We start from the raw sequence: 27,877 nt of genomic DNA, 5'->3' as shown, positions 1-27,877 counted from the left end.
TTTTCATATAAACCACAGAATATATTTAATTCAAATTAAACATGAAACTAGAATAACATTCGCTCTTTATCAAGTAGCAATTATAGTTTTGTTTTTTTAAAAAAGAATGGTATATTTCTCTCCATATTCTGGTGATCCACAAGGCACAACTCACATCCATTCTGATGAGGCAACAGAGCCAGCAGTCGCCAACAATGCTCGAGGTTCTGGGGGTTGGAGGAGACAGACTGTATCTAATACAAAATGATTCTGCAGCAAGTCTGAAGGAACGGAAGCTCCCTCTGGTATGTGAGAACCAAAGTCCAAGTAGCAGGAAGTAGGCATCTTGCATAATTAATGTTTTATTAAATAGATAGGTAAGTCTCTTCCTAGTCACTGCCGTGCTGTCCGAGCTGACAGCACTGGCAAAGGCTTCCATACATTTCTCGGCAGTAACACTCTCTGCTGTAGATATTTCTTTGTCCTGATCATTTTTTGGCATGATTTTTGTCCTAGATAAGGCAAGCCAACTTCTTTACGACACAGGTCATTCAGCTTTGAGGACCGGCCCTCACCTTCTCCTTGGGCCGTGGGAGTCTAGTCCTTCGTGGTCAGACCTTCCTTCCCCCACTGAAAGCTTCTCACTGTTTGGTCTGCAGAGACAGAGGCTTGCCTGACCCAGCTCCGCTCACTGGGATGGAGGGCCAAAGGCTGGCTGTGACTTTCTTCACAAGGCGGTACTCTCTGTGTCATTGTCTATGTCCAGCAGGATATGGCCAGGCACTTCTTTGCTTGCCAAGTCTGAATGTATTTCAGGAAAGATGTTTCGAAGTGATTCAGAAACCCTAGAATTGGTGTCTGGACAAAAAACATGAAGAAACATGGTATCAGTGAAGGTGAGGCCCAAATGCTACCAATGCACTGAGAAGAAGGCTGGAAGGTCTGAGTCAGCCCATGCACAAACACAGCCCTTTCCAGAGGTTTCAAGTCCTTGAGACCCTAGGCAGCCGTTGCCTACTGCAGCCACCGGGACTCTTGAGAGCCTGGGCAGCCGGAGAGGTGTGACACTTGAAGTCTGCTTGCTCTGAGTGAGGGTATTTCCACTCTCATCTAGACCTCCAGTGCACTAACTGTGGGTTCCTAACAGCATCTGGACAATAAGGCTGTGACCTCAAACTGCACTGAGTCAAAGCGTGCATGTTCTCAGTTTCAGGGATTTTCCTCTGCACTGTAGGATACTGGGTAGGCTCTGGTGGCTTTTACCAACAAGATGCTGGTGGCATACAGCCTCCTGAACTCCAGAGACAACCTGAAATATCTCCAGGCACTGTTAAGTGTTTCCTGTGGGAGACATTCACCCCTTGTGACAACTTCAGTAGACCACCAAATCTCTAAATACTATTTTTCTAATACAATGCACTGAAATCTTTTTATGTCTTAGGTTGACTGAAACTTCTCTTAGAGAGATGGCAAATACCCAGGCCTTAGGCCGCTACCCCTCCCCTTGCATGCTCACAAGATCCCTCATTCAATGCTAGGTCCTGCCCTGACTGCTGAGGACACAATAGTGAAGGAGACAGATGTGGCCTTGATGAGACCCTCAGGTAAGCCAGAAGACTGGTTTCTTCCCCTCCCCCAGAGCCCTTTCTGGTCTCTCTCCATATAGTTCTGAGCTGTGAGCTTACTTTTTCCTAGGTCAAGAAACTTGTCCTTGTACCATAACTAGGGGGAATTTTTAGATTATGGAGGTGCCAAGAAGTTAAAGTGTCCAGGTTCTCAGTGCCACTTCAGACACTTCAGATTTACAGTAACTCGGAAACCAACTGAATGGGTCTCAATCTCATGGTTCAGAGACAAATCAAGCAGTCTGTGTACACAGAATTAAGGATGCCTCAGACTTGTGGCTCACACAGGGCAAGGGCATACCTGTCTTGTTCAGTGCTTACAGCCATGACTGGCACAAGGCAGACCCTATAAAGCTAGGCAGTAGGTGGACAGATAACTAGTGGACTAGTGCAAACACCTTCCCAACCCTCCCTTCTCATAGTCTGAGGCAGAGAGGTGGCCATGACTCAAGGCAGCCGTGAACAAGAAAATCATCGCAAACTCAGTCTCTTCCCCTATTATCCTACCTACCACAGATGCCACTGACGGCCTAGGGAGCTCCTGAAGACATGAGCTGTGGAGCATGCAGAATGCAAATGTCCACTTGTCAATCCTCTGCTTGTGTGCCAGCTATTAAAGAGGACAAACTGGCTCTTCTTTTCCTAATCCATCCACATATATATATTTTTTAAAATTAATTTCTTTTTTAAAGGCAAGGTTTCTCTGTGTAGCACTGGGTGTCCTGGAACTCGATATGCAGACCAGGCTGGCCTTGAACTCAGAGATTCGCTTGCTTCTGCCTCCCAAGTGCTGGGATTAAAGGTGTGTGTCACCACTGTGATGTATATATCATTTCTTAATTTGTACTTTTTTGAAATTCTCTACTTATGATGAAAACAATAATATATTTAGGACAAAACCCATGTGGTGAGGTGTAAGAAACATAGCTTTCCTCTGCCCCCTGTCTGTCCCATCTGCCCTTCCCTCTCTCACTCTCACAGAAATTGTTTTGTGACAGCAAACAATGGAGTATGTGCAGAGTGGTAAAATGGGCTGCACGTGTGCAGGGCCAGTTTCTGGAAAGACAGCAAACATGGCTGTGTATCTGCTGCAGAATGAAGACACATGCAGTCCACAGTGACTGTCACACCACACCAGAGGCTGCTGTGTACAATAAACCAGCATTAGCTCCACCCTGGAGACCAGGGCACCACTGTATCAGGTGACATGCTGGCACAGGTCAGACACAAAGCAGGGGCAGCTGTCTGGGCTCTCTGGACAGCACTGTGCTTCTCCACCTCCCAGAGGACCATGTGCATTCTCTGAGAAGATAATGGCTGAAGTCTTGGACACCTGGCTCACTGCAGGAAAGAAAAGTGTCACTGTAGACGACACCCTTAAGCCTTCTTTCCCCTCTTTTAATGATTCTACACAGCTCCAAGAAGGGCTAGTCTGTAGGTATGTTGCTTGGAGTTAAGTTCATATTAAAGTTAATTTAAAGGTGACAACAAGGAACCCAGAAAAGAACATCAGGTAACAGCCTTGCTTGGCCTCATGGCACAGGGAGGGCAGTGAGATGGGGCTGGGAGTCTGACAAATGGAACTCGTTCTTTCTTGAGTGAGTGCCTTGGCATACAGGCCGCCAAGGGGCAGGACTGGCACTCTACAGAGTTTACGATATGGATCTAGAAGAATTTTCACTCCAATAATTTTGATTATGTGCTTTAGGCTGCAACCCTTTTCTTCAAACATGCTATTTTGATATCAACTCACATAAGCACCAGATCCAAACACACCTTGGAAAGCAACCCAATGCAAAGTGAAGCCCCAAACATCACTGTCCACACAGCCTCTCTCAGGTCTGAAAGCCCCAGATCCCTTAGCAAGTTCTGGTTTGTGAACAGCAGAGTGAGCTTATTACTCTAGTCCAGAGCTTCTCACTTTCCTACTACTGTGACCCTTTAATGCAGTCCTTCGTCTTGTGGTAACTCCCAACCGTAAAATTATTTTCATTGCTACTTCATAACTAATTTTGCTATGACTTCAACTGTGACGTAAAAACCTGTTTTCTGATGGTCTTTTGTTGTCACAACTCACAGGTTGAGAACCACTGCTCTAGTTAAAGGAGGGACGATATTCAGTCTCACTGAATGTCTGGCTTCCCATGAATATGCCATCACATATTAAACTGCAATTAGAAGCAAAAGCCCAGTAAATGTTCAGCTACAAGTAATAGCTGATGGAATAGTGAGTAACTATGTGGGCAATGGCATAGAATGCAAAGGGAATCCTAATGCTGGGATAAAATTCATACAGGGCAAATGAGATCATGACCATGGACTTCCCTGCCTTCAGAAAACAGGAGACAGCCTTTAAAGGCAGGCTAGAAGCAGACTTCTGCAATGGAAAAGAAAGATCTGAATACCTAGGTGCCTGCAGCCTCTTGTCTCTCTGGGTCCTACAAGGCCTAGTCTTGAATGTAACACGATAACAGATAACTACCGTTTGCTCACCCTCTGCTATTATGGGCTGTTAGTCTTTCTTATTTTATCTGATTTAGTCCCTTTACCCGTTGTGCCCAATGTTGGCATTTGACATATCAACCAGGCTGTGCCTTCCCAAAGTGTCTCTGGTGCTACAGCACATGCTCTGTCTACTACATCTCAAGCCTGCTGGAAGAGGAAAGAATGCAAATGAAGGAGTAACAAGGCCAGCCCAGTGCCCACCTGTACCAAGTCCGTGAACACATTTAGTCCTTAGAACAATGAAGAGCAAGCATGGACAAGGCCAGCCTTCCTTAGTGCATGCACTATTAGTAGGGGTGCGGGCAGGCAGGGTTAGGGTGACTTGGTTAGTGACAGCCATTAGTGCACAAATACGATCATAAAGTAGCAAAAATGCTTTGGCCAATCAGTTGCCTTTTCCTTACCATTAAACATTCCAATTTCAGTTCTTACTGAATATGGCAGGTCATACATCTAAATTATTTAATAAAATGTTTAAATTAGAATATTCTTTGCTAAAATCCTACTGCTTTACAGAGTTACAATGAGAGCTTGACATTTAGAATGGCCTAGAACCCCTCCCCTCTCCAGAGTTCTGAGACTGAGCTTTGAAGAGGGGAGTGAGCTACCAAGTCGGCTTGGCAGTGTGCTCTGCCCACAAGTGTTCACTCAGTCCCTAACGCCTGAAGCTTCTTTAAGTTAAATGATGCAAACAGTGAGAGGCTTTCAGGAACCTTTCCCAGGTTTCCCAAGTTGAAGCACTGTGCACTTTATCTTGGGACCCTAGCACTGCATCCAAGCAGAGTCGCTAACAGCCTGACCCATGCTAGTAGGATTCCTAGATTCCACATGCTGGCCTTCTCTACATTTCCAAGTGTGTGAAGACGAGGGATGTTAAGATACTTTAGCTTAATGCTACAATACAAAGGAAACTACAGGGACCCTGGATTTCTTGTGCTAAAAAAAATGTATAGCAAAGATTAAAAAACATCTTAGATCATTTTTAAAAGTAAAATTTCACCTCACTATAAAGTATAGTGACTGATAAATCAATTAAAACAATCTTTTGGCAATAAATACACATACATGGCAATACCATGATGTCCATAGTATTACAAAATGCATATTTCTGGTTTGCAGAGTTCTCTAGTATAGTTATAAAAGAACTGAGTAAAATTTTGGTGTCATAAGTATTATTAAAGTGTTAAAAGGCTCAGCCTTAACTAAAGTTTAGTCATTCAACTAATGGATTCATTACCAAGTCCTGAGAAAAGAGATGAATGTCTCTATCCTCCACCATTTCAAGCTTGAACTAAGCTGTGAACACCTACACTATACATCTTATAAAAGGCTAAGGGCACTGAGTAAAGCAACTGTAGCATACGGGAGCCTTCTGCTGCCCAATAACTATATGCCCAAAGGTGTGTTCAGGTGAGCTCCCATGTCCTTTAAAGGCTCAGACAACCTAGGAAAGCAAAGTGTAAGCGTGCTGGATGCCAAGGGCATGAAGGGGTCTGGGAGCTTTGGAGGGGCTGAGAGTTTTAGACATCGCCTAAGAAGCTCCATGCAGTTACCTTGCACGCAAGATACAAAATTAAAAATCAAAGCACAAAACGCAGGGATGCATAGTTTTCTGTGCTGCCGGTACCCTGGTCCTCTTCTGTTGGATACTGATAGGCCAGTGACAGGTGAATGGTACTGAGAAGAGCAGAACACTGGGAGAGGCTTACCCAAAGAAAAACAATGGAACAATACAGCATCTTATAGGACTTCAAACTGAGATCTCACCCTAGTGACAGCCACTTCTTAGATTTGGGGCAAACCCAAAGCTCAAAATTCTTCTGGTGGGACAAAAGGCATAACTATATGCTACAGAATGGATGGCTGACTGATGGCCGTGGCATGGGGTCAAATGGCCACCCTGAGCACAAAGTCAAAAGCACACACAGAACATGGCTAAGCGGGGGTGCTAGCAGCTGCAGTTCAAGCTGCTGAGGTTACAGACCTTAGTTCTGGAAACCTTCCCCACCTGTGAGGGCACCGGGAAGGGCATCTAGTGGGAAACACACAGCAAAGAAACCAATGTGGCTTTGTGCTTTTCAAATAAACAACCTGCTGTCATAGAAATGGTTATTAACTACTGGTAACATACATTAAACTATACGTTAAACTGGAAAACAATCTTTTTGTAGTAAGTTAACTTATTTTGGGTTTAGCATTGGGTTATCATCTGCTGAGAAGTCACTTGTGAGGGCTGGGGAGTAGAAGTACAGTTCAATGGCTTCTACTAGCATGCTCCCACACAGGACAACCCACAGCAAGGCTGCGCCAATTAAAAGCAAGCTGCTGTGAAGAAATGGTGCACAGACCACGTGACCATTGAATCACTGAAGAACCCATTGTTTCCCAAACTAAATAGAAAGCCCAGTACCCAGGTGAAAACATTCTTATAATTAAATAAAATGATCATGTGTTTATAGGACCTTCTATTAAAACGCCCCACAAGATAGCTCGGCAATGTATAATCAACCCCATGCCTGAGGTAGATCTATGGGGATGACAGGAAAATCTCCACCTGGCCCCACTAAGCCATTAGAGGCTCGCATAGTGGATGATGTGTTCAGATGATCTGCCTTCCCAGAGCATTCGATTTAGCATAAATGGTGCTTTCTGAAATTTAGTATGTGCAATTTTTACTTTTAGAATAAGTCCAGTGTGGCCTGGAACTTGCTCCTGTCTCCAAGTAGTGGCCACCAGGCCCAGCTTGTGAGAAGGAACTATGAACTTCATGTCTGTGTCGTACAATACCTTCTACCTGGATATAAAAGCATTTGACTTCCCAGTATGTAAATGAAGATAGTCTCACACCTAGAAAACTTCAGGCCTTACGGCCTGTGCCACCGTATTCATCCTTGCTGTCCTGATATAAAAGCAGCCGCGAACGGCTCAGAGGAAGCAAGTGTGGTTGTGCTCCCAGCATGTACTTGTCCAACCCGGCTTGGGGTTGACTGCCTTCAAGGGAAGCCTGAGAGAACATGGAGCCCTTGCTACTCACCAGTGACGATTCTGGAGGCTGTGGGCACTGAAGGTGTGAGGCCACCATCCCCCATGTGGGTGCCAGGTGGATTCGGGGGTGGTGGCACACTAGGCCGGTTGCGGGGCTTAGGCACTGGCCGTGGCCTTGGGAGGGTTCCGTGCAGCTGTGTGGTCTCGCTTTGGGATGGATTCTGCTTGGCCGGGGGTGGGGTGCTGGGTGGAGTGGGGGTCTGAGGTGGCGTGGGGCCTGGCTCTGGTCCCTGGTCACCCAGCCGAGGCTGTGTGGGGGGCTGCGGTGGTGGGTGGTTGGGTGCCTGGATGGGAGGCAGGCTGCTGGAACAGCGGCGCATGCCCGGGGTCTGCTGCTGCTGCTGCTGTTGTTGTTGCTGCTGCTGCTGTTGTTGTTGTTGTTGTTGTTGCTGCTGCTGCTGCTGCTGCTGCTGAGGCGGTGATGGGCTTCGGGTGCTTGGCTTTGGGGATGTGCCTGTGCCTGGAGAGCTCTGTCCTCCAGAGTGGCCAGGAGGTGGGTTTCCTGGTTTGGGGGGTGCCGGAGCAGGTTTCTTCACAGCTGCACAGAAGAGAGAAAACAGGGGAAGGAGTTAGGTCCGGGTATGGTTGTGGAAGGGGTACAGAAGTGCCAGGGGGGCCTGCTGTATGAACCCCCAGCTCAAGACCCATCCTCTCCCAAGAATATTTGGCAAACAGACAGCCACAGAAACTAAGGAAAAACCAAACCCTTCCCAACCTGAGGACACAGAGGAGGAAAGAGAACTCTTGGGCAGGAAGTGGGATGGAAAATGGGCACAATGGACAAATGAAAAACCTGAATCCAGTGTGGAACTAATGACCTGACACTGGTGTCTCGGCTGTGACAGATGCAGTATGATAAAGCCAGACAGTAACAATGAGGTAACAGGCATAGTGGGAACAGAACTATAAACTTAAACTAGTCCAATATAAGCAATTTATATATAAAAAGTTAAGTACATGATATATTTACAGGCCTTCAGTGACCTGTCATTTCACAAGTTCAAAAGGAAGAAAACTCAGTTTAAGAGAAGCTACACACCCATACAAAACAGAAAACTGAGGGCTTCTTAATGGCCCTTTTCCAGAGTCCCCACACACTTTGACTTTAAAGTATGGGAAGAAACCCAGAGGGAAGAACAGAGGCGGCCCGCCTCCATTCACAATTGCCCAAGCATTTTCTGTACAGTCTGAGGTAGGTGTGGGGAAGGGTAGCTACTGGGGATTGAACCTAGGGCTTCCTCCATGGTAGAATATATTCTATCACTGGGCTACATCCTCAGACCCTGACTTTAGTTTTTACTCATGGAAATTCTACCAATTCTGGACACATTCTAGATAGAATCTATTACAAATGAGCCTATATCTATTTCCCTAAAATGAGCTGAATCACAGTTCCTGTTCTGAGGCCAGCTTAGATCTGAACAGAATCTCACAGTGAGAGGAGGATGGTGGGGGCAAAAATCCTGAAGACAGTTATTTCCGTTTCTTCTGAGGTCACACTGAGAACTCTGAGACAGGAGGAATCAGAGGACAGAAATAAGCAAGTGCCACTCAGCTGCAAACCGGGCCTCTCATTCCCCGTCATGCCCATCTCACTAGATCATGGTGGGATTGGCCCAGAGAGTGGAATCTGGCAGGTTATTTTCTAACAATCGCATAGCTAATAGGAACCGATTCAAACCTATCTCATGTGGTCACCCTGGATTCTTTTTCCTCCTCTTCCTTTCCACACTGCTTTTCTTCCTATTCACAGGGCCCAGCAAAAGGGCTTACATGATATACTGCTCTGTTAGGCCTAGAATTCTGAGCCTAGCAACTCATAAAATCAACAACAGCTTACAAAGGAAAAGCTCTCTGGAATATTAGCCACACTCTGGTTGGTGTAAGCAATGAGGAAGAGGAGGAGGAAATAGAAGAAAAAGAAGAAAACAGGGAGGGGGAGGTCGAGGAGGTCTGGTTTTCTGCTCTAAGCAGTACTGACTGTAAACTCATGTTGAAGATGAACTCATGCCTGACATTTACAATGCAGAAGACTCAGGTGAGGAAGCCCAAGGACAGTGCACAGGGCAGCAGGACTGGAGAGAAGCCATGATGGAGGTGCTAGAATGCTGAGGTGCAGACAGGCAGAATAAAACTTGTCCTATGGGGCCTTCTGGGTTCTGGGGAGCCATCTCTCCAAAAGCAGAGCTATAGCTGAGCTCAGGCAGGCAGGACAGATGGAAAGGACAGGAGTACAGGACAGGAGAACAATAAGGATGAAGTGGGGCCTGTGACCACACCAGAGCAGAGCTTGCCTTCCTGCTGAAAAAGTGCACTGATGTTCATTAGCACTTGTGGAGTGCTTCAGAAAGAGTACATATGTGATGGAGAAGGGGAGCGGCACGATTGCAATCCCGTGCTCAGGAGGCGGAGGTTGGAATCCTGGAGAGTGTGAGGCTAGCTTGGGCTATACAGTGAGATCCTGTTTCAGAAACTCCAACAATGAATTTAATACTTGCAATGCTCCCTCATTTTTGACCCTCCTCGTGTTTTTATTTCTCCTGTATATGTGTAGGACACATTGGAAAAGGTCAAGTAAGCACCTGCAAACAGTGTGTACCTTTAGACTAAAGCCAGAACACATACTCTGGAGTTTAGGGTCTTTTTCCTCTTCTATAATGCCCTTGCATTAAGAGTGGCATCAAAGCGGGGTTGGGGATTTAGCTCAGTGGTAGGCGCTTGCCTGGGAAGTGCAAGGCCCTGGGTTCGGTCCCCAGCTCGAAAAAAAAGAACCAAAAAAAAAAAAAAAAAAAAAAAGAGTGGCATCAAAGATACAGGTCAGATCTCCTGGATTCCTCTCTTGTGGCCACTGCCACCTTCCCTAGGTCACGGCAACAGTCCAGTGGCCCTTTCTGATGATACTGTCTGCTGTCTCCCCGCCCCATCCCAGGTAGCTCTACTGTTCAGCTGGTTTTGTGGTGAAAACTGAACAACTCTTTCAATCTGCTCCCCCTCCTTACTAAAGCCTGATGCCTCTCACGTTCCCCATTACAGCATGGTGCCAGGACACATGAAAATCTAATGAGGAGAGCATGGTCAGAAAGAAAGGGTGCAGGGCAAGCAAGGGGGGTGGCCTAAGTCCTGCTCCCAGAGCCGCTGCAGCCCACATGCCTGAGTGTGAGCATCTCTTGTGCTGAACACACTCATCATCTCCGAGATCCAGTAGAGAAGGGGCCTCCCAGTCTGTCATGCACTCATGGCTCTCAGGGCTGATTGTGGAGAATATCTGCAGCTGCTCTAAAGTTTGGCAGCTTGTGTCTACTCTTCTCTTAACTGCCTCTCCCTGAGGGCCACTGTGCACTCTTGTGAGCATGTGTGCAGAAGTCTGCAATATTACTCTGTGCTTACTGCTGTGATTTCAGTTCCCTGCCCCGAGTCTGTGTGTTGGTACAGTAACTCTTAGTGGCAAGGACTTGTGGGAGGCCTAGCCTCATGAATTGTTCCTGCCTTTGGCCCCCTGGCTCTCTCCTGCAGCTCCTTTCCCTTCTACTTCTTCCCTCAGCATCATATCATATCCTCCTCATTCCTACCTGCAGGTTTTCCAATGGTAAAGGACTGTCTTTCCCCAGTCTTAATTTCAGAGAGATGTAAAGAACACAAACTCAGAAACATGCTTCAGCACCCACATGCCCCTTGCTATGTTAAATTCACTGTTTCTTGAGCAACCAGAATTATGAGACACTTTGAGGTGAGGATCTTTCTTCGCATGTTAGTGAACACAGCTAGGGAACACAGGGCAACCTGGTCAACATGGACTTTAACTGACTGGAGCTGGAGGAAGAGGTGTGGCTTTCCTCGTGCATCTCTGTTGGAACATGACCCTCTCCAGACCATGGTCTCTCCACTTCAGCAGCACCAGCAGCTGTCCTGCCTCTGTGCCCTAACTGCTGTCACTTCCTGCTGTTTGTGACAACCAAAACCACCTCCAGACATCTACAAAGTCAGAGTTGGGGATTGTGGTGGTTTGAATGAGAGCACTCCCCACAGGGTCATGGTTGAATGTTTAGTCACCAGTTAGTGGAAGCAGTCGTGGGACCAGAAGCCATGGCCTTGTTGGAGGAGGTGTGTCACTGGGGGTGGGCTCTGAGGCTTCAAAGGTCCATCCCAGGTCCAGTGTCTGTCTGTCTGCCTGCCTGCCTCTGCCTATAGTTCGGGATGTACAGCTCTCAGCTACTGCTCTAGCACCATGTCTGTCTGCTTCCTGCCATGATGATCATGGGCTGACCTTTCACTGTAAGCAAACCCACAACAAATGCTTTCTTCTGTAGGAACAGCCTTTATCACGGTGTTTCTTCACAGCAATAGACTACTGACTAAGGTAGGGATAAAGTTAGTCCCAGTTTTTCTAGATCTCTGAGGCACCCTGAGCTCCAGAGCACACGAGCTTCCTGAGTGCCATCTCTGGCAATCACACACGAGGGTAAGATGTTGAAATGCATGAAACAGGTAAGACCTTGGGGAGAAGGATAATGAACTAAACGGATTTACAAATTCAGGTCAAGAAAGATGCTCAGCAGCTAGAACACAGTGCCTCAGGCGGGTAAACCACTTGCTATGCAAACCTGAAGACCAGCGCCCAGGTAAAGCCAGGCACAGGAGCACGCCTGGGATGCTTCTCCCACAGAGAGATGGAGCTGAATCTCCAGGACTCCCCTGGGCAGCTGACCCAGCACACACAGTGGAAGAGCAGGGAGAAGGTGAGGACAAAACCCAAGGCTGTCTTCTGACCCTACACGTGTACTGTGTCACAGGGGTTGGGAAGAACTGCAGAAGAAAGAAAAATAAATGCCCTGACCGCATGACAGAAATGGCTTGTGCCTGGGGGAGAGATGGGGTTGGTGACATGGTTTCTTGGTGTTTCAGAGCAATGGCCCTGGCTGCTGGGTTGCGTGCGGGGAGCAAAGGAGACTGGTGGGAGCTGTTTGGATTACATCACTCCTAAACCAGAAAACCCTGAGCCTGCAGGTCTGGCTCGCAAAGCTCAGTATCCGGAGGCTGTGGTGGTCCCAAACGGCAGCGTCTTGGACACCAACTTCCTAGAAACCCACAAGTGACCGCAAATTCACTTTCTTTTGGTTCTGGTATTTCTTGTTTTCAGTTTTCTTCAATGTTTTTTCCTCTTTGATGACTGATTTTCCTGATTGTTACTTGGTAACAGGCAATGACTTCTCAGAGCCTCGTGACTCTTTCAGTAACTTCTGAAGTTCTTATACTCTCCCCAAGCACAAGGAATGTGGGACACTTACCTCGACGCAGAGTGTGTGGGCTGGGGCCAGCTGCACTGTGAGCTGTGCCTACTGAGAGCTGATGGGAGTTGCCACCTGTCTGGGCCTGGTTTGGGACCGTGGTTATCTGGTTGCTGTTTCTTCCTGCCACAGGGGCAGCTGCAGACACAGAGTCTTTGGGTTTTGGAGGACTGAGAGGGGAAAAGGTGAAGTTAGAGGTCAGAGGTCAGGCCATCCCTGGTAGAAAGCTAAGATACGGTTTATCCTTGTATGGGGGTTAGGACTCTCAAGTTCCAGGACTTCTTACAGATATCAAAAGTTAAGGCTGCGGGAGCCCTGTATATAAAATGGCATTAGAACCTAACTGTCAACACCTTCCTGTGCACCGTAAGTCACCTCTCATAACAACCGAGACAGCAGAGAAGCTGTGAGAGTGCTGGATATGCTGTACTGTCTGGAGAACGGCAGACAAAAAGTGTCTAATATAACAATGGGGTTTTGTTTTTAAGATCTGTGTGTGTGTGTGTGTGCAGGTGGGCAGAGATGTTAGAGGCCTAGAGTTACAGGTGGTTGCAAGCTGGTGGGTGCTGGAAATTGAATTTTGGTCCTCTGGAAAAGTATCAAGTATTTTAAGCACTGAGTCATCTCTTCAGCCCTGCAGAAAGAGTTTTAAAAATTATCTGAAACATAATCGGCTGGAGATACATAAAAGAACCCAGGGAAATAAAGATTATCTAAAATTTTAAATAGCCTGAATTGGGCAGATAAGTAGATATTTACTCAGAGACGAGGCATTTCGAGATTCCCTGCGATAGACTAAGTTTCAGCTACTTTGCCAAGCAATCCAGAGCATCCACAGTAAGCCTCAAGTTCTGTTCTATATGTACTTAAATTGGGTGTTATTTTAAGAAAACGAGGCTTGGGGACTTTTTACTAGCTCTTGTACAAAAGTAACCATTGCAAAGGAACTTGGATTAAAAAGGGCTTAACTATCATCCGTTATCTGGACTGAGAAGAGGCGTTCTAAGGAGCTGGTTGATGACTCAGTCTAAAACTGATAGCGGCAGGAGAAGGAGCCAATCCAGCCCTCCTACTTCCTGGCTCACAGCTTTCTAAAGCAAAGATTACGTTTTGTCAAGGTCACCAAAAGGCAGATGCCACTGAAGTGTGCGCATAAATATTTCAAGTATAGAAACTAGTGGGAGACTGATGGCTGACACGCGCTCCTATTTTTGCAGACGACTGACTACTTCCTTAAATATTTAGCTATGGTTAAACAAACTGAATGTCATGAGGAAATAAAGATATGAGCATTGGCTTATACACTTGGAGGCCCGCATGTCGGGGTGGTCACAGATAGCATGGCACATACAGCATATTCATAAGTACATCCAAGACAAAACTGCAGAACTTCTTGACAGAAAGATGGACTTCCCTAGATTAGAAGTGTTGAGGAGGACTCACAGATGTACAAAAGCACTGAGTCCAGCCATGGCGACAGAGCAAGAGTCCTGTGCTTCTCTCTCTGAAGTCTCCTGAAATACCATGCAAGTGCTCTACCACCTATATCCTCAGCCCCATGCTTCAGTTTCCACTTTGAGACAAAGTCTCACTGTTACCCAGACTGGCCCTGAACTTGAATTATTCTTCCTTCCAAGTAACTATACCACCAGGACAGGTCTATCTTATCAACAACCAAAAAGATGCAATCAGAGTTCTCCAAGGAAAACCCACCTGTGTGATAAACAGTGCCTGGGTAAACAGGCTTTGTTTTACACACATTTACTGCACATATATGCACAAGTGTGCGTATATGACCATGTGGCACTGTGTGGCCGCCAGAGATGAGGGCTAAATGACAATGAAAACTTCGGCACTTGGGCAGGGCTCATCTCCTGCAGAGCCATGGATTCTGAAGCAGAGATCAGCCTTGCAGTGGTCTCTGCATGATACAGAGTGGAAATCTCCAACCCAAAGGTCTCCCAGCCTCTCGGGGTGATCCACAGTGAAGCCCAGCTCCCAGCATCTTAGCACATTAGCAAGCCTTTTCAGAAACATGCCTTACTTTCTTCCTTGAACCCATGTGCCAGTTCTTGTAAACCTGAAGCCCTGAGGGGTGGCGGACCCTTAGCCACCCACTGTGCTGGCAGCCTGGTGCAATGGCAGCTACTTGGTGAATCTGCACAACTGAAGGTAAGCATTAAATGAGCAAAATGGGTGAAAAATGTCAAGAACCCTGTGATGTGGCCAGCTCCCCATTCTCAAATGCTTCCTAGTTAGCACAGTGAACAATAGCAGGCAAACGGTACATGAACACAGCTACACACTGAACGGTAGAGGCTGAGCACACCATTAGACACCCGTTAGTCTCTACTGTCTACCACCAAAACACCCAGACAAGTGCTGCTTTCTTTTGAAAACAGAAAAGCAACAAGCAATTTGCAGTCTTTCTCTCCCGTTAACCAAAGGAGTGAAAGCAAATTTGGTTTGCTCTGCAACCGCGCCAAGGACTGCCACTCGGAAGAAGGCAGGGCATCCAGTCTTGACTGCCAGCAGAAGTGGGCTCCTTACCTGCTGTCACCTGGGCTCAGCCCCTGCTCCAATATGCCCGCAGAAGAGGGGACAGGCCCACCCACTGAGCTGCTGTCAGCCCTAGAGCTCTGAGAAGGGAGCTCTGGGCCTGCTGGAGCCAAGGCGTTGCCATCCGTGGGCGGGAGTGGCGGCTGGAAAGCAGGAGATATGTGCTTTCTATTTAGAGTGCCACCCCGCCGGTGGGCCTGGAAGTCCATAAGCTTCACACCAAAGCTACACAGAGAGAAGAAACAGTCAACACACCACACATGCCGACTACAGAGACAGAAGCCCGCTGGTTCTCATAGGTTAAAACCATGGAAGGGACAGCCGCCCACATTGCCCAGCATGCAGGTAAATGGCAAGATGTGTCAGTGGTCATCCCAGTTACCAAAGCAAGCACCTACATCTGGCTTTGAACCTTAGCAAAGCCAACACCTCACATACTGATCAACAAATGGCCTTGATCAGGTGGGTGTGTGCAGCTGAGAGCGAACAGGCAGCCTCACATTGAGTGATACTTAAGCTCTGTGTTGATCGATTTCCTATCTAAATCTGAGAAGGAAGTAGAAGCCAAATCCAGAGCATACCAGTGACTGTGTGAGATCACACCACTGCCTCTGAACTTGCATGAGATACAGACACAATCATGTGTGCACATGAGGATATGGCTGAAAGCTATGTCCAGCTGGAAAAAATAGTCGCTTTTGGGAGGATGGTGTCTGGAGGAGGAAGACACTCTTCATTCAGAGCAATAGGGCATACACTGCAAAACTTAATTTTCTTTTCTTAAGTTTGGAAAATTGAGAATCTGGACCTCATTAACTGATGTTTATTGGAGAATAAGCAGAACAGACAGCTGAGAATGGTGTGTCAGGGCATGAGACTTGTACCACCTCATGTAACTTAAATTCAGAAGACTAACAACTCTAATAGGCCACCAGGGGATAATGGTAAGGACTGAATGGGGCTCAGGTAACAGTGCTCAATTACAAAGGAGATGGTGAAGTTCAGGGAGGGGACCAGAGAAGCCCACCGTGAGACAGTGTGTCAGGTGGATAAAGACAGTGTGTGGCTTCACACGGCTCTCACTTGGAGACACTGTAAGTTGCTAGCACGTTCCTCACTTAGGGGCTACATTGTCCTCTGAAGGCAAGACTCAAACACAGTCTTAACCAGTACTGAGCATCTCATGAATTGCTCATAGACAATAGGATGGAAAAGTTTAAAACACACATTTCCCCCATTCAGGACTGTCAAATTCTGGGGCTTCTCTCAGCCGTTAGCAAGTATATCAAGGCCAAAAATATGTTTCCCCATAGCTCCCTGGGAAATGTGGTTGTCTTCATATGATCCTCAGCTAAATCCACATGTTAACACTTAAGACACATGTAAGTGGATTTAGTGTGTGTGGTAGCACTCTTTTTACTGTGGGGCACATAACAGGCCATCAAGTAAAGGCTGGGACACAAGGCACAGATGCTAACAGCCAAGCTACACCCCTACTTTGTGGTCAGATCAATGTCTGTAGGAATGGACAACGTGGTTCTTGAATTATCTATACTCTGTAGGCCAGGGTCACACGGGGCCATTAAGCCAGTACCAGATGCATGGTCACATGCCCTCCTACGTGACACCTATTATTTCTGTGGAAGTGACCAACTCTCCACATACCTCTCCTTCTTCACCAAGTCCCCTTCCATCACTGCCATGCTGGCGGGTCGCTTCCTCTCCAGAGTCCCCGAGTCAGAGTCATTTCCAGTATGGGATGAGTGATTAGAATTTGGGGTAGCAAGAGGCACGAATGCTTCTGATACATTGAATTCTACCTCTGTAGAAGAGACACAAATGTGAGACTTGGCACAGGGGGAGCTCGCCAATACCCCAGTGGAATGAGCGCCTCTGCACTGCACAGATCCTGACCTCAGTGAGGTGAGCCTGGCGGGGCCAGCTGAGCACACGGCTCTACTGCTCTTGATCCAGGAACCCAGGAAGGGACAAGACACACGGAGAGCTTACTGAGTCACTTAAAAAGTGACAGAGACCAATCCTTTGATATAAACTAGCAGTGAAAGGCAGCCCGGAAGGCTCACTGCCTGTGGCAGCAGCATGGCAATCTTCATTGTCTGACCCATCTTCCCTAAGCAACAGCAAGGAGTGATTCTCAAGGACAGGAAGACAGAGAACTGAGCCCAGGCCCTCATCAGGAGCTCACACTGCAGTGGACGAGGCCGCTGGGCTGCACTGAGAAAGCAGGGGCAGGACATGGGGACTCAACATACAAACAACCAGTTCCTGAAGAGGCCATGGAACCTCTGTGGATCCCATGATCACAACAAGAGAAACTGGAAAATTCACCAGCTACAGAATGAAACCCTAATCCTCTGACCTTCACAAACCAGCTCCAACCAGCTCTAGCTTTATTCTCTCCCTTGCATAGTCCAAACAACTAAGCAAGCTCACCAAGCCCGTGCTAAGTGAAGGCCTGTGCAGTCAGATTCACTCCTGAAAAACAGACCTTGGCTCGCTTCTCCCAGCACCTGAGCTTGTCAAATCTTTCTCTATCCAACATTCTAACTTGTCACTTTATAATTTTATAATTTATGTGTTTATATGGTTGCCTTCTCAGGGCATCCAAGTTCCTTCAGAGTAGACAGTCTACAATCATAGCAACTAGAGGGCATTCAATATACATTATGCAAGCATATTTTAGTCAAACTAAGGCAAATGGAAAATAATAGAATCACTACCATATCAAAATATAAATGCACATGAAGGAAATCTGAGGTGAAGTGTGAAAAAGGGAAACCGAATACATAATCATTGACATGTTTTCTTCCTTGTAAAAAATGTGGTATACTACTGCCACATAGCTTCAGCAATCTGTAAGCCTGGAACCATGAGTACCTCCGGGGAAGAACCAATCGGCATGCTGGATGATAGGTTCAATCACTGCGACCACGTGGACGGATGTGGCAGCCGCTATTTCAGCCAGGGTTCTGCAAGGAAGTTCACACAATTAAAATGTTCCACCTTGGCAGCCTCACATTTCCGAAAGCTGTCAGGGTCTCTCGATGATTGCTAATGGATAAAATATGTGCAAACAGATACAAAAAGTAAACCCACAAGGCCCTGTGAGTTTGCTAGTAATGGCCCTAGAGGAAGAATTACCCCGCTGTTATCAGGCCTCCCTCAGCAGAGTGGAAGTGCCTGAAGTGAGCGGGCATGGGTGAAGGGATAGTCTATGCAGGCTCAGTGAGACTAGAGCTGGAGCTTTATCTGTGTGGCTTTGGGGGAGCCCAAAACTTTGGCAGAATCATGGCCCAGATTTTGGTTGGGACCTTGGAAGAAGGGACAGATGCTGCTTCACATCTCTGGGAAGGAATTTTCCTCGCCGTACCTCTAAAGACCTTTAACGATCTCTGGCCTCTCCTCTGGTTCTGTTTCCTGGCTAAGTAACACTTTCTGCCACATGCTCCGACACCATGAAGGTCTGCCTTGTCAGATGCTTACAGCCACACAGCCAGATGACACCTGAGACCTACATAAACACTTCTACTTTTAAGCTGTTCACTCAGGGATCAGTCACATCATGAAAAGTCTGAGGCACAAGAGGCCTAATTTAGGAACAGACACTGGATTCCTAGGAGCCTTGATTTTCAGGGATAACACCTCAAACCAACCTCTCCTGTCCTAGTGTCACTGGTCCTCAGCCCTCAAGCTGTGTCACCCACTTCCTAACCAAGAAAACCATCTAGTTCCTTCACATTCCAGCATGTCGCAAGCCCTCTTGCAAAGTACCCTTCTACTCTTCCTCGTGTGAAGATTCAGGTCAGCTCCCATGCCCACGTGTGCACTAGCCCAAAAAGTCTTCAAGAACACACGCTGATTATTCACACAGCTTTCCTTCAGGCATTCTGCAGACTTTGGACTTCTTCCCATCTTCGCTCTACGGTGCTTCCAGACAAGTTTCTGGGCATCAGAAAGCTGTGTCTATTACTGTTAAATGTACTGATTTTAACCTGCTTTTTGAATTTTGTCTGTTTTCCTTTGAAAATTCTTCTTGTCCCATAGCTATATCACATTACTTTCTATGCGGGTATCTTTGGTCAGAGGTTTATTTACTATATGATCTTAGCTCATCATCCTAACTAATTGTAATTTTGCTTTATGACGCTGTATGCTTACAACTATTTTCTGAAACAAAACTGGGCACAAACAAGCAAACTGATGATTTGCTAAGCTAGCCAGCAGCACCGAGGCAGTGGCAGGTAAGGACACAGACTCTGTGGCCGGTGCTCCTACCCTACCACTGTCCTGCCATGCAGCCCTGGGCAAATTACATGGGTCAGCATCCTCAGTTATGGATCTGAGAACAGCACTTCTTTCAAAAGATACCGTGTGTGGTCAGAGAGCATCCTCAGAAGAGCACCTGCTCCCCAGCTCAGTCCTCCTGCCTATCTTAAGCCCTCCTGCCTAGCTCTTTTAGCTTTTTTTTTTTTTAATTTTTCTTGGATATTTTATGTATTTATACTTCAAATGTTATCTTCTTTCCCCCTCTCCCATACCCTCTCCCCCTTCTATGAGGATGCTCCCACTCCCACCCACCCACTCCAACCTTAATGCCCTGGAATTCCCCTACACTGGGGAAACCAGCCTTCATAGGACCTAAGGCTTCTATTGATGCTGGACAATGCCATCCTCTGCTACATATATGACTGGAGTCATAGGTCCCTCCATGTGTACTCATTGGTTGGTGGTTTAGTCCCTGGGAACTCTGGTGGGATCTGGTTGGTTGATATCATTGTTCTTCCTTTGGGTTGCAAACCCCTTTAGCTCCTTCGGTCCTTCCTCTAATTCCTCCATTGGGGTCCCCAGGCTCAGTCTAATGGTTGGCTGCAAACATCCACATTTGTTATCACTAAGGCAGAGCCTCTCAGGAGACTCCCATATCTGGTTCCTGTCAGCAAGAACTTCTCAGCATCAATAAGTGTCTAGGTTTGGTGGCTGCATATGGGATGGATTCCCAGGTGGGGCAGTCTCTGGATGACCTTTTCTTTAGTCCCTGCTCCACTCTTTGTCCCTGTATTTCCTCCCCTGAGTATTTTGTTCTCCCTTCTGGTGATCTGTGACATTGGCACCCCATTGATTACCAGGGTTGATTTGGCTGACCTGGTTGGCTAGGTGGGTGTCCCCTTCCTCCCTCACTGCTCCATATGTATCCCTCCTGAAGCTGCACGCTCAGTCGAAGAGGAAAATGGGCTTTCCCCAATAGAGGACCAGTCTTCGGTCAAGGGTATACGAGTAGCTGCACTCCCCTGCTAGAACCTCCAAATAAGTTCTCAAGGTCTATCTCTTCTAGTTAACCCACACTGCTCAATGCCAGCAAAGGCTTCCTAAAGGCAACGCCATGAAGCCATTCTACTTAGGACAGTATTAGTCACTTTCACACCGCTATGGCAAAGTGACTCAAGGAAGCAGATTTGTTTGGGCTCATGGTTTCCACCATACAGGTGAAAGAACTGTCACGGTAGCAAAACAGTCTAGTGAAGGGTCTTCCCATGAGGCGAGGCAGGAGCCAGGCACCAGCTTCAAAGACAATCCCTAAAAACTTGCCTCAGTCAGCAGGCTCCACTTCTCAATAGCTCTACAAGCCCACAAAACAGTACCATGACCTGGGAAACAGACGTTCAAAACATGGTTGTATGAGAGATACTGTATATTAACAATGGAAAAAGGAACCTTGACGATTCCCTTAAGACCCAGGAGAGTAAGTTCCAAAGAAGTCAGCCATACACACCAAGGTCCTTCACAGCTCACCTCTGTAAAGGAATCTTCCAGTTATCCAGAACCATGTATACTGTCCTCAAAGGGCAGAATCTAAGCTCTGCCTCACTATGGTGCTTGCTCTGGTCTCAGTGCCAAGGCCAGGAAACTATTTGTTCACTATGGTGAACAAGCGTTACTCCCAGAGGAGGGGGCTCAGCAGCCTCCTCAGCCTGTCACACCCTCTTACCTACACTGTCAGCACGAAAGGTACACAACAGGACACCCCAATGTGTGCCCCTGTGGGACAGGCTATGCTGAGGTAAAAGCATGTGAAAGCAGCAGATGCCAGAGGGAGTTCTGGCTTTTTTTTTTCCTTCCTGAGGGCAGGGATGACCTAGTGAAAGACACCTTCCCCACACTGTCCGTCATGACAGGATGAGGGGTTCAATCTGTACTAACAAACTGTTGAGACAATCCTCATCTTCCTAACATGCCTACACTCAACTGTCCAGCCCAAGTCCATTTTGCAATATGTTCACACACCACCACACTGTCCGGCTATAGCAACATTTGGGTGTTCTTTGTGCCTTCATGTCCTACGTACTTGCAAAAACCTACAGGCTTTTCTCTTGTCAATTTGCTCTATGTCAGTTAAATTCTTAGGCATAGCCAGAGACACTTAAGAGCCTGGGGCATGGGTCTGCCCTGTGGTCCATACACAGAGATGTGTGTCTGGCTTGTTACCATACAGGGGCTGCTAAGCTGCCTGACTACTCAGAACTCAGGAGCGGAGGCTCTCTTAGGTGGGGTTAATGTCTATGTTTCTGTGTCATCTGCACAGGAGTTAACACCGAGTGCACAGCTTTGTCTTCCAAACATGAGCTGGATGGGAAAGCAATTTCAGATCACTCTGAAGTCACCTGCAGTTGGAGTATGTCTCCTGAAATCTGTCACTACCCATGCTAACCACCAGGAAGGAGAAGCTGAAGCATGAGGTGGAGAAGAACTACTTACCCTTCTTGTTTGGCCCACAGGAGGTTAGGGCCCAGCACGATGGCTATGTTGCTAGGAGTCATTTTATTAACATCACTGGTCTGGGCGAGCTTTGCAAGGAACTTGATTAAATACCTAGGAGACAAACAGAAGGGCAGGGGCATCTCTGAAGTGCTGTGAAGTGTCCTGCTCCGCTGTCTCTGTGCGTCACACACGCACGCACACGCACACACACACACACACACACACACACACACACACATACGCACTGTCGAGGCCACACACACGCACACACACACGCACACACACACACACACACACACACACACACACACACACACACACACACACACACACACACACACACCACACACACACACACACACACACACACACACACACACACACACACACACACACACACACACACACACACACACACACACACACACACACACACACACACACACACACACACACACACACACACACACACACACACACACCACACACACACACACACACACACACACACACACACACACACACACACACACACACACACACACACACACACACACACACACACACACACCACACACACACACACACACACACACACACACACACACACACACACACACACACACACACACACACACACACACACACACACACACACACACACACACACACACACACACACACACAGGCACACACACCAGGCTGTTACTCTGGGACCCCTCATGTGGAGTTCTGCTCACATTCCTCATGCTCTTTATTCAAAACAGATTACTGAAGGTTTGGAAGGAGAAAACGGGTCCAACACCATCACACTAATTTAACCTTACTTATCTCTAATTTATTTTTCCTTTATAATTTACTTACTTTGCCCCTACATTAATTAACCTGATTAATAGTGGACCCAATATATGTTTAATAAAAAAGTAGTTTTAAAAAAGGAAACTGTGTTTGAAAACCATTTTAATTATGAAAATATTTGATCTATTACACAGACTTATGTTCTAACGCATAAGTAGTATAAAAATGAAACATGAACAACCACGTTATCTATTAACAAGGAACTAGTTAGATAAATTATAGTCTATCTTGATCTACAGCAAAGTACAATGTGACCAAAAAAAAAAAAATGAAAAAAATCATGTAGTGATTCAGAAAAATTCTCCAAGATATATTAAGCCAAGATATGGAGCAGAGCAGGCAAAGGAGAGAATGACATATAAAATATACATGATCATTCTGTCTAAAAACAAAAGGGAAGACATATGACTGGGGTAGACATAGTCACAATGTGTTGTACACATATATGAAATTCTCAAAAAATAAAAATATGTATGTATGAATATACTTCACGTGTGTGCGTGCACGTTCAACACACACACGCACACATGCACACACTTGCACACACACATGCACACACACAGAAGCTCTTGAAGTGTAGATAGACACTGAAGAAATTGTCGATACTGTAGCTGAGACAAACAGGGTAGCTAGAGATGGGATTTTTCAATGTGTAACTTTTGAACTTGGAACCATCAGAATGTCCTTTATTATTTAAAAAAATAATTAGTAAAAGTTACAGAGGAAAAGGTGCAAGCTAAAAGATCAAACCTCAACACACTAAGGTCTGTAACTGAGTTCCCACATCACACAGGCAGATTTCTATTGCCTGCCATTCTGAGCCAGGCTTGTAATCAATGAGGGATGCTACAGAGAAGAGTGACAACTCACAAAACTGAGCCAGTTCTTTACATGTGGAGAGGGAATACCTGACATAGCTAAAATAAAGACCAAGACCAAGTTTAAGGTCAGGGAACATGTCCCACAAATCACCTGGAGAGTGGATTTTAAATGAACCCCTTAAGACAAAAAAAATTGTCTGATTTTAAGAGCTTGTTTTTAAATTTTAATAACATTTATTCCTGTGTGTATATCAGAGGGGGGCGAGGGGATGGGGACAGAGAGGGAGAGGACAAAAGGACACATCTTGCAGGAGTTAATTCTCTCCCTCTATCTTGTAGATGCCAGAACTCAACATGGCTTCCCAGGCTCAGCAGAAGGGCCCTTGCTCACTGAGTCACTTTGCTGGACCCTTTGCTTGGTTTTAACTGACAATTTCCTGGGGCTACTTTTCATCTATGCTTCTACCAAGTATAGAAATCCAAGGGAAAGAGAAGTCCCAGAAGTTTGTCCCATGAGAAGTTTTCTTAAGAGACATATTTAATAACGAACTGAAACATAATCTCTACTGTATAGTGATCTGGGTACTACCTGTGGACGGATACAGAAACAGTAACTACTCATTAACTGCATCCACATTTGGGACAACCTGGACTCCAAATACAACCTACAATCACCAAAGCTTTTCCCAGCAACGTTTTTGCTAACAGCTGCAGGGTCAAAATGATCAGAGTATCTGCATTTCTATTTCTATATATCAATATCACCCACATATTAGTGCCTAGCAGTGCATGCACGCCCATCCCATTCCAGAAGCTCCATACTTTTGTGCAAAGCCTTCTTCTGAATGTGCTAAGCATGTTAGAGTTAGCGTCATCTCGGAGGAACCATATTGACTCCAAGCTCACTGAAACTTCCTTTATAGAATCATATACACTGTGAAGGCTGATTTGATGTTAACTTGACACATCTGGAAAGAGGGACCCTCAATTTAGGAAATGCATCTATCAATCTGGCCTGTGGATATGTCTGTGATGCTTTTTCTTGATTAATGATTGATGTAGGAGGGCCTAACCTACTGTAGACAGAGCATCCCTGGGTAGGTTGGACCCAGGCTGTGTAAGATAGCTACGTAGTAAGTCTGGGACCAAGTCAGGAAACAAGTGTCTTCCATAGTCTTTGCTTCTTATGCCCTGAGTTTCTGCCTTGGTTTCCCTCAATGACAGACTATAATCTGTAAGTCAAATATACCCTTTCCCACCCTATGTAGCTTTTGATTATGATGGTTATCACAGCAACAGAAAAACAAACTCAAATACATACCTAAAGTTAACAAAATTTTGTGGCGGCAACTTCTGACATGTTGTCCATAAATATTGAAGTTTTTTGTCTTGATCCTGCACACTAGGAAAGAAATATACACAAGAATATATAAAGGCACATATTATTAATACCCTTAATAATGTGCTAATATAGCTCAGACCTGAAATATCGCTCAAAGGCCTGTGTACTAAAGGCTTGGTCTTCAGTCTGTGGTGCTCTCAGGAAATCCTTTCTGAAGTAGGGCCTAGTTGGAGGGCTTGGATCCTAGGGGGAGGTGTTAGGAGGCCAGTCCCTACCTGCTTCTCCAAGTCCCAGCATGAGGTAAACAGGCTTCTTCTACTACCATAATATAAGGGGGAGCCACAGCCTAAGCAACAGGAACCGAATGTCTGAATCTAAGCCGCAATAAACCTGCTCTCCTTTAGGCTGTCACACGTTTCTTAGAGCAGAGATCTAACACATGCTCTTTATCAACAGTGGCACTTGGCTGTTTTCAAAACTGGAAGTTAGCACTCATCACTGTAGGCTTGGAGTCAAATCCCAGTTCCACACACTGACAGGGAGCAGGTATTTCATTTCATCTAATGTTGACTCTGTTGAATGATCACAAGGCTTGAGGCAGAACATTGTGAACCTGCCCCAAGCTCAGCACAGAAGACGCCACTAAAAATTCTGTTTAGGAATCCGGATATTAATTAGGGGCTTTATGAGGCCTAGCTTTCCTTAACATAAAGACAGCCTCTCATAGATCAGCTGTCAAGCTCCCAGGGACCTGGACCACAGGTCTTTCTTGCTGTTTGAGCTAAGAATTAAGTTAATTCTATGCGGAGCAGTTACAAGAGTTCTGTTTCTATACAGCTTTGATGCACAACCCCCCATAAACAGGAGATGGAAAGAAAAGAACCCACCGAGCGGCAACTCTGTCCTCCACACAGAGTGAAGCAGCTGCCCACGAATGCTGATGTGCTGCAGAACAGAGGGGCACCTGATTACACCTCAGAGGCCAGCCACCAAGCCGAGAGGATGGAGGCCCGTGCTGACATTTCTCAACTATAGGACCTATCTGCCATCAGCAGACGCCTCCACCTTAAGCAATACTTCTAGAGTCTAGGAATCCGGAGGATACTGGAGGCTACTCTACACAAGAAATTCCACTGATGCTGATTCTTGATTCATTTAACTTGGTCCCAGGACAGCATGAGAACTTGTCCTTGAACTTAAAACCTCACCACCTACCAGGGAGAAAGTCTCTCAGTCTATAGTGACTGCAGATCCCTGAGGCAGCACCATGATCCCCACAAAGGGTGAGCTAAAGGGGAAGGCAGGATTTCTTTCTTCCCTAGGATTGAAGAATTAGACAATTGAGAGAGAAAGTGAAGAGGTAACACGGAGATCGTTGGACTGGCCAAGGAGAAGCGGATAGTATTTGACACACACTGTCCTGCTACTGGACACGTGGAAGCTATGGGGGAGGGGGAGGCAATATGAAAAGATCAATATGGGCAGAGCCTTTGGAAGACCAGTCTCCACCTGGACACCACTCTGTACCTGCATAATGAAGGAGCAGGAACACAGGCCTGTTCTGGATGCTGGATGCTTGTTAAGAATGAAGCAAGGATGCTTGAATAACACTTATAAGGGAAAACAAAATCACAGGAGGCACAGGGAGGGAGGACATGGGGGAGGGGGGTGGAAGTGGGGGTGGGGGAGGTGAGGATAGAGGAGAGGCAAGAAAGTAGAAGAAAGACAGGATCAGGCGAGGGGAGAGACAGGAGAATGGATGGACACCTGTAGCTGCCTAGGGGGGAAGTAGGGAGAATCTTTAGGAAGTCCCAGAGACCTGGGGTAGGGGAGGATCCCAGGAGTCAAGGCAGGTGACCTTAGCTGAGATGCCTAACAGTAGGGACATGGAGCCTGAAGAGGCCACCTCCAACAGCCAGAGGCAGGACCCCAGTGGAAGCATAGGGACACCAACCCACCCACTAACTTTGGACCCAAAATTTGTTCCATCTAAAAGAAATGCAGGGATGGAGCAGAGACTGAAGGAAAGGCCAACCAATAACTGGCCCAACTCAAAACCTATCCCATGGGCAAACGCCAATCCCTGACATTATTAATGATACTGTTAAGCTTGCAGCTGCCCAGCATAACTGTCCTCTGAGTGGCTCCACCCGGCAGTGGACAGAAACAGAAACCTAAGGAGGTCAGAGACATCTAAGGAAGAGTTGGGGAAAGAATTGAAGGCTCAGAAGTGGAAGGGAACTCCACAGAAGACCAACAGAGTCAACAAACCTGGACCCTGGTAGCTTTCAAAATCTGAGCCACTAACCAAAGAACATGCTTGGGTTGGAACAAGGCCCCAGGCAAATACACAGCAGATAGGCAGCTCAGTCTCCATGGCTGCCCTTCTAGTCTCAGAGGTAGAGGATACATCTAATCTGGCAGATTTGATGTGCCAGCGTGGGTGTGTGTGTGTGTGTGTGTGTGTGTGTGTGTGTGTATGTGTGTGTGTGTGTGTGTGTGTGTGTGTGTGTGTGTGCGCGCGCACGCACATGTGTGTGTGCAACATTTGGGATATAAAGAAATCGATAAATAAATTGGAAAAAAAAACCCGGCAGGTGGGGGTGGGGCAGTGTGCTCTCTCTAGCCACAGTGGACACTGGGAAAACACTATTACTTCGAGTAAGGCTCCCGTCCTATTGCTGAACAGCTGAGCCCCCAGGCAGCAGCACGTATCCCACAGTGGGATTTGAACTAGTCATTTCACTAAAGAGGGTGAAGCCACACCTGCTTTCTATGTTAACAATACTGAGCATGCTCACTCTGGATGCAGGGAGAACAGGACATATCCTTACCCATGCTAGCTCACTGTCTTAGGATTCCTGAGAGTAGTTATTTACAAGTGGGGCAGCGTTACATTGTTCACACTCTCAACACTTTAAACTTACCTTGCAACTTGTGTCCACTCTTCATACAGACTGAAAGTCATTAAGGGCTCAGGCAGTTCCCGCAAATAGGACTTTAAAGCACCTGAAACCATGAACACACTCTGAGTATGTAGTAGGGCCAGAAGCTGCATCGGCTTACAAATGAAGCATCTCA

At 46.6% G+C, this 27,877-nt stretch overlaps 1 protein-coding gene across 5 annotated transcripts in view; it reads right to left on the bottom strand.

Annotated features, from left to right (window-relative positions):
• The window catches only part of Arhgap17 (Rho GTPase activating protein 17), an 89,286-nt gene continuing 61,409 nt past the window's right edge, over positions 1-27,877 (bottom strand). For 2 of the 5 annotated variants that reach the window (XM_032892705.1, XM_032892710.1), the window contains 9 exons: positions 27,724-27,805; positions 24,776-24,856; positions 21,773-21,886; positions 17,897-17,988; positions 16,664-16,820; positions 14,990-15,223; positions 12,440-12,609; positions 7,144-7,692; positions 1-837 (listed from right to left, as the gene is read on the bottom strand). In XM_032892705.1, the coding sequence (XP_032748596.1) occupies positions 707-837; positions 7,144-7,692; positions 12,440-12,609; positions 14,990-15,223; positions 16,664-16,820; positions 17,897-17,988; positions 21,773-21,886; positions 24,776-24,856; positions 27,724-27,805 (1,610 nt within the window). In that variant the 3' untranslated portion in view covers positions 1-706. Of the gene's footprint in view, positions 838-6,093; positions 6,142-7,143; positions 7,693-12,439; positions 12,610-14,989; positions 15,224-16,663; positions 16,821-17,896; positions 17,989-21,772; positions 21,887-24,775; positions 24,857-27,723; positions 27,806-27,877 lie in introns of all 5 variants that reach the window. The other 3 variants (XM_032892706.1, XM_032892709.1, XM_032892708.1) reach the window with 3 other exon arrangements.

This window comes from Rattus rattus, chromosome 2, assembly GCF_011064425.1.
Source record: "Rattus rattus isolate New Zealand chromosome 2, Rrattus_CSIRO_v1, whole genome shotgun sequence".
Taxonomy (NCBI): domain Eukaryota; kingdom Metazoa; phylum Chordata; class Mammalia; order Rodentia; family Muridae; genus Rattus; species Rattus rattus.
This window is presented reverse-complemented; position numbering and strand designations above follow the sequence as displayed.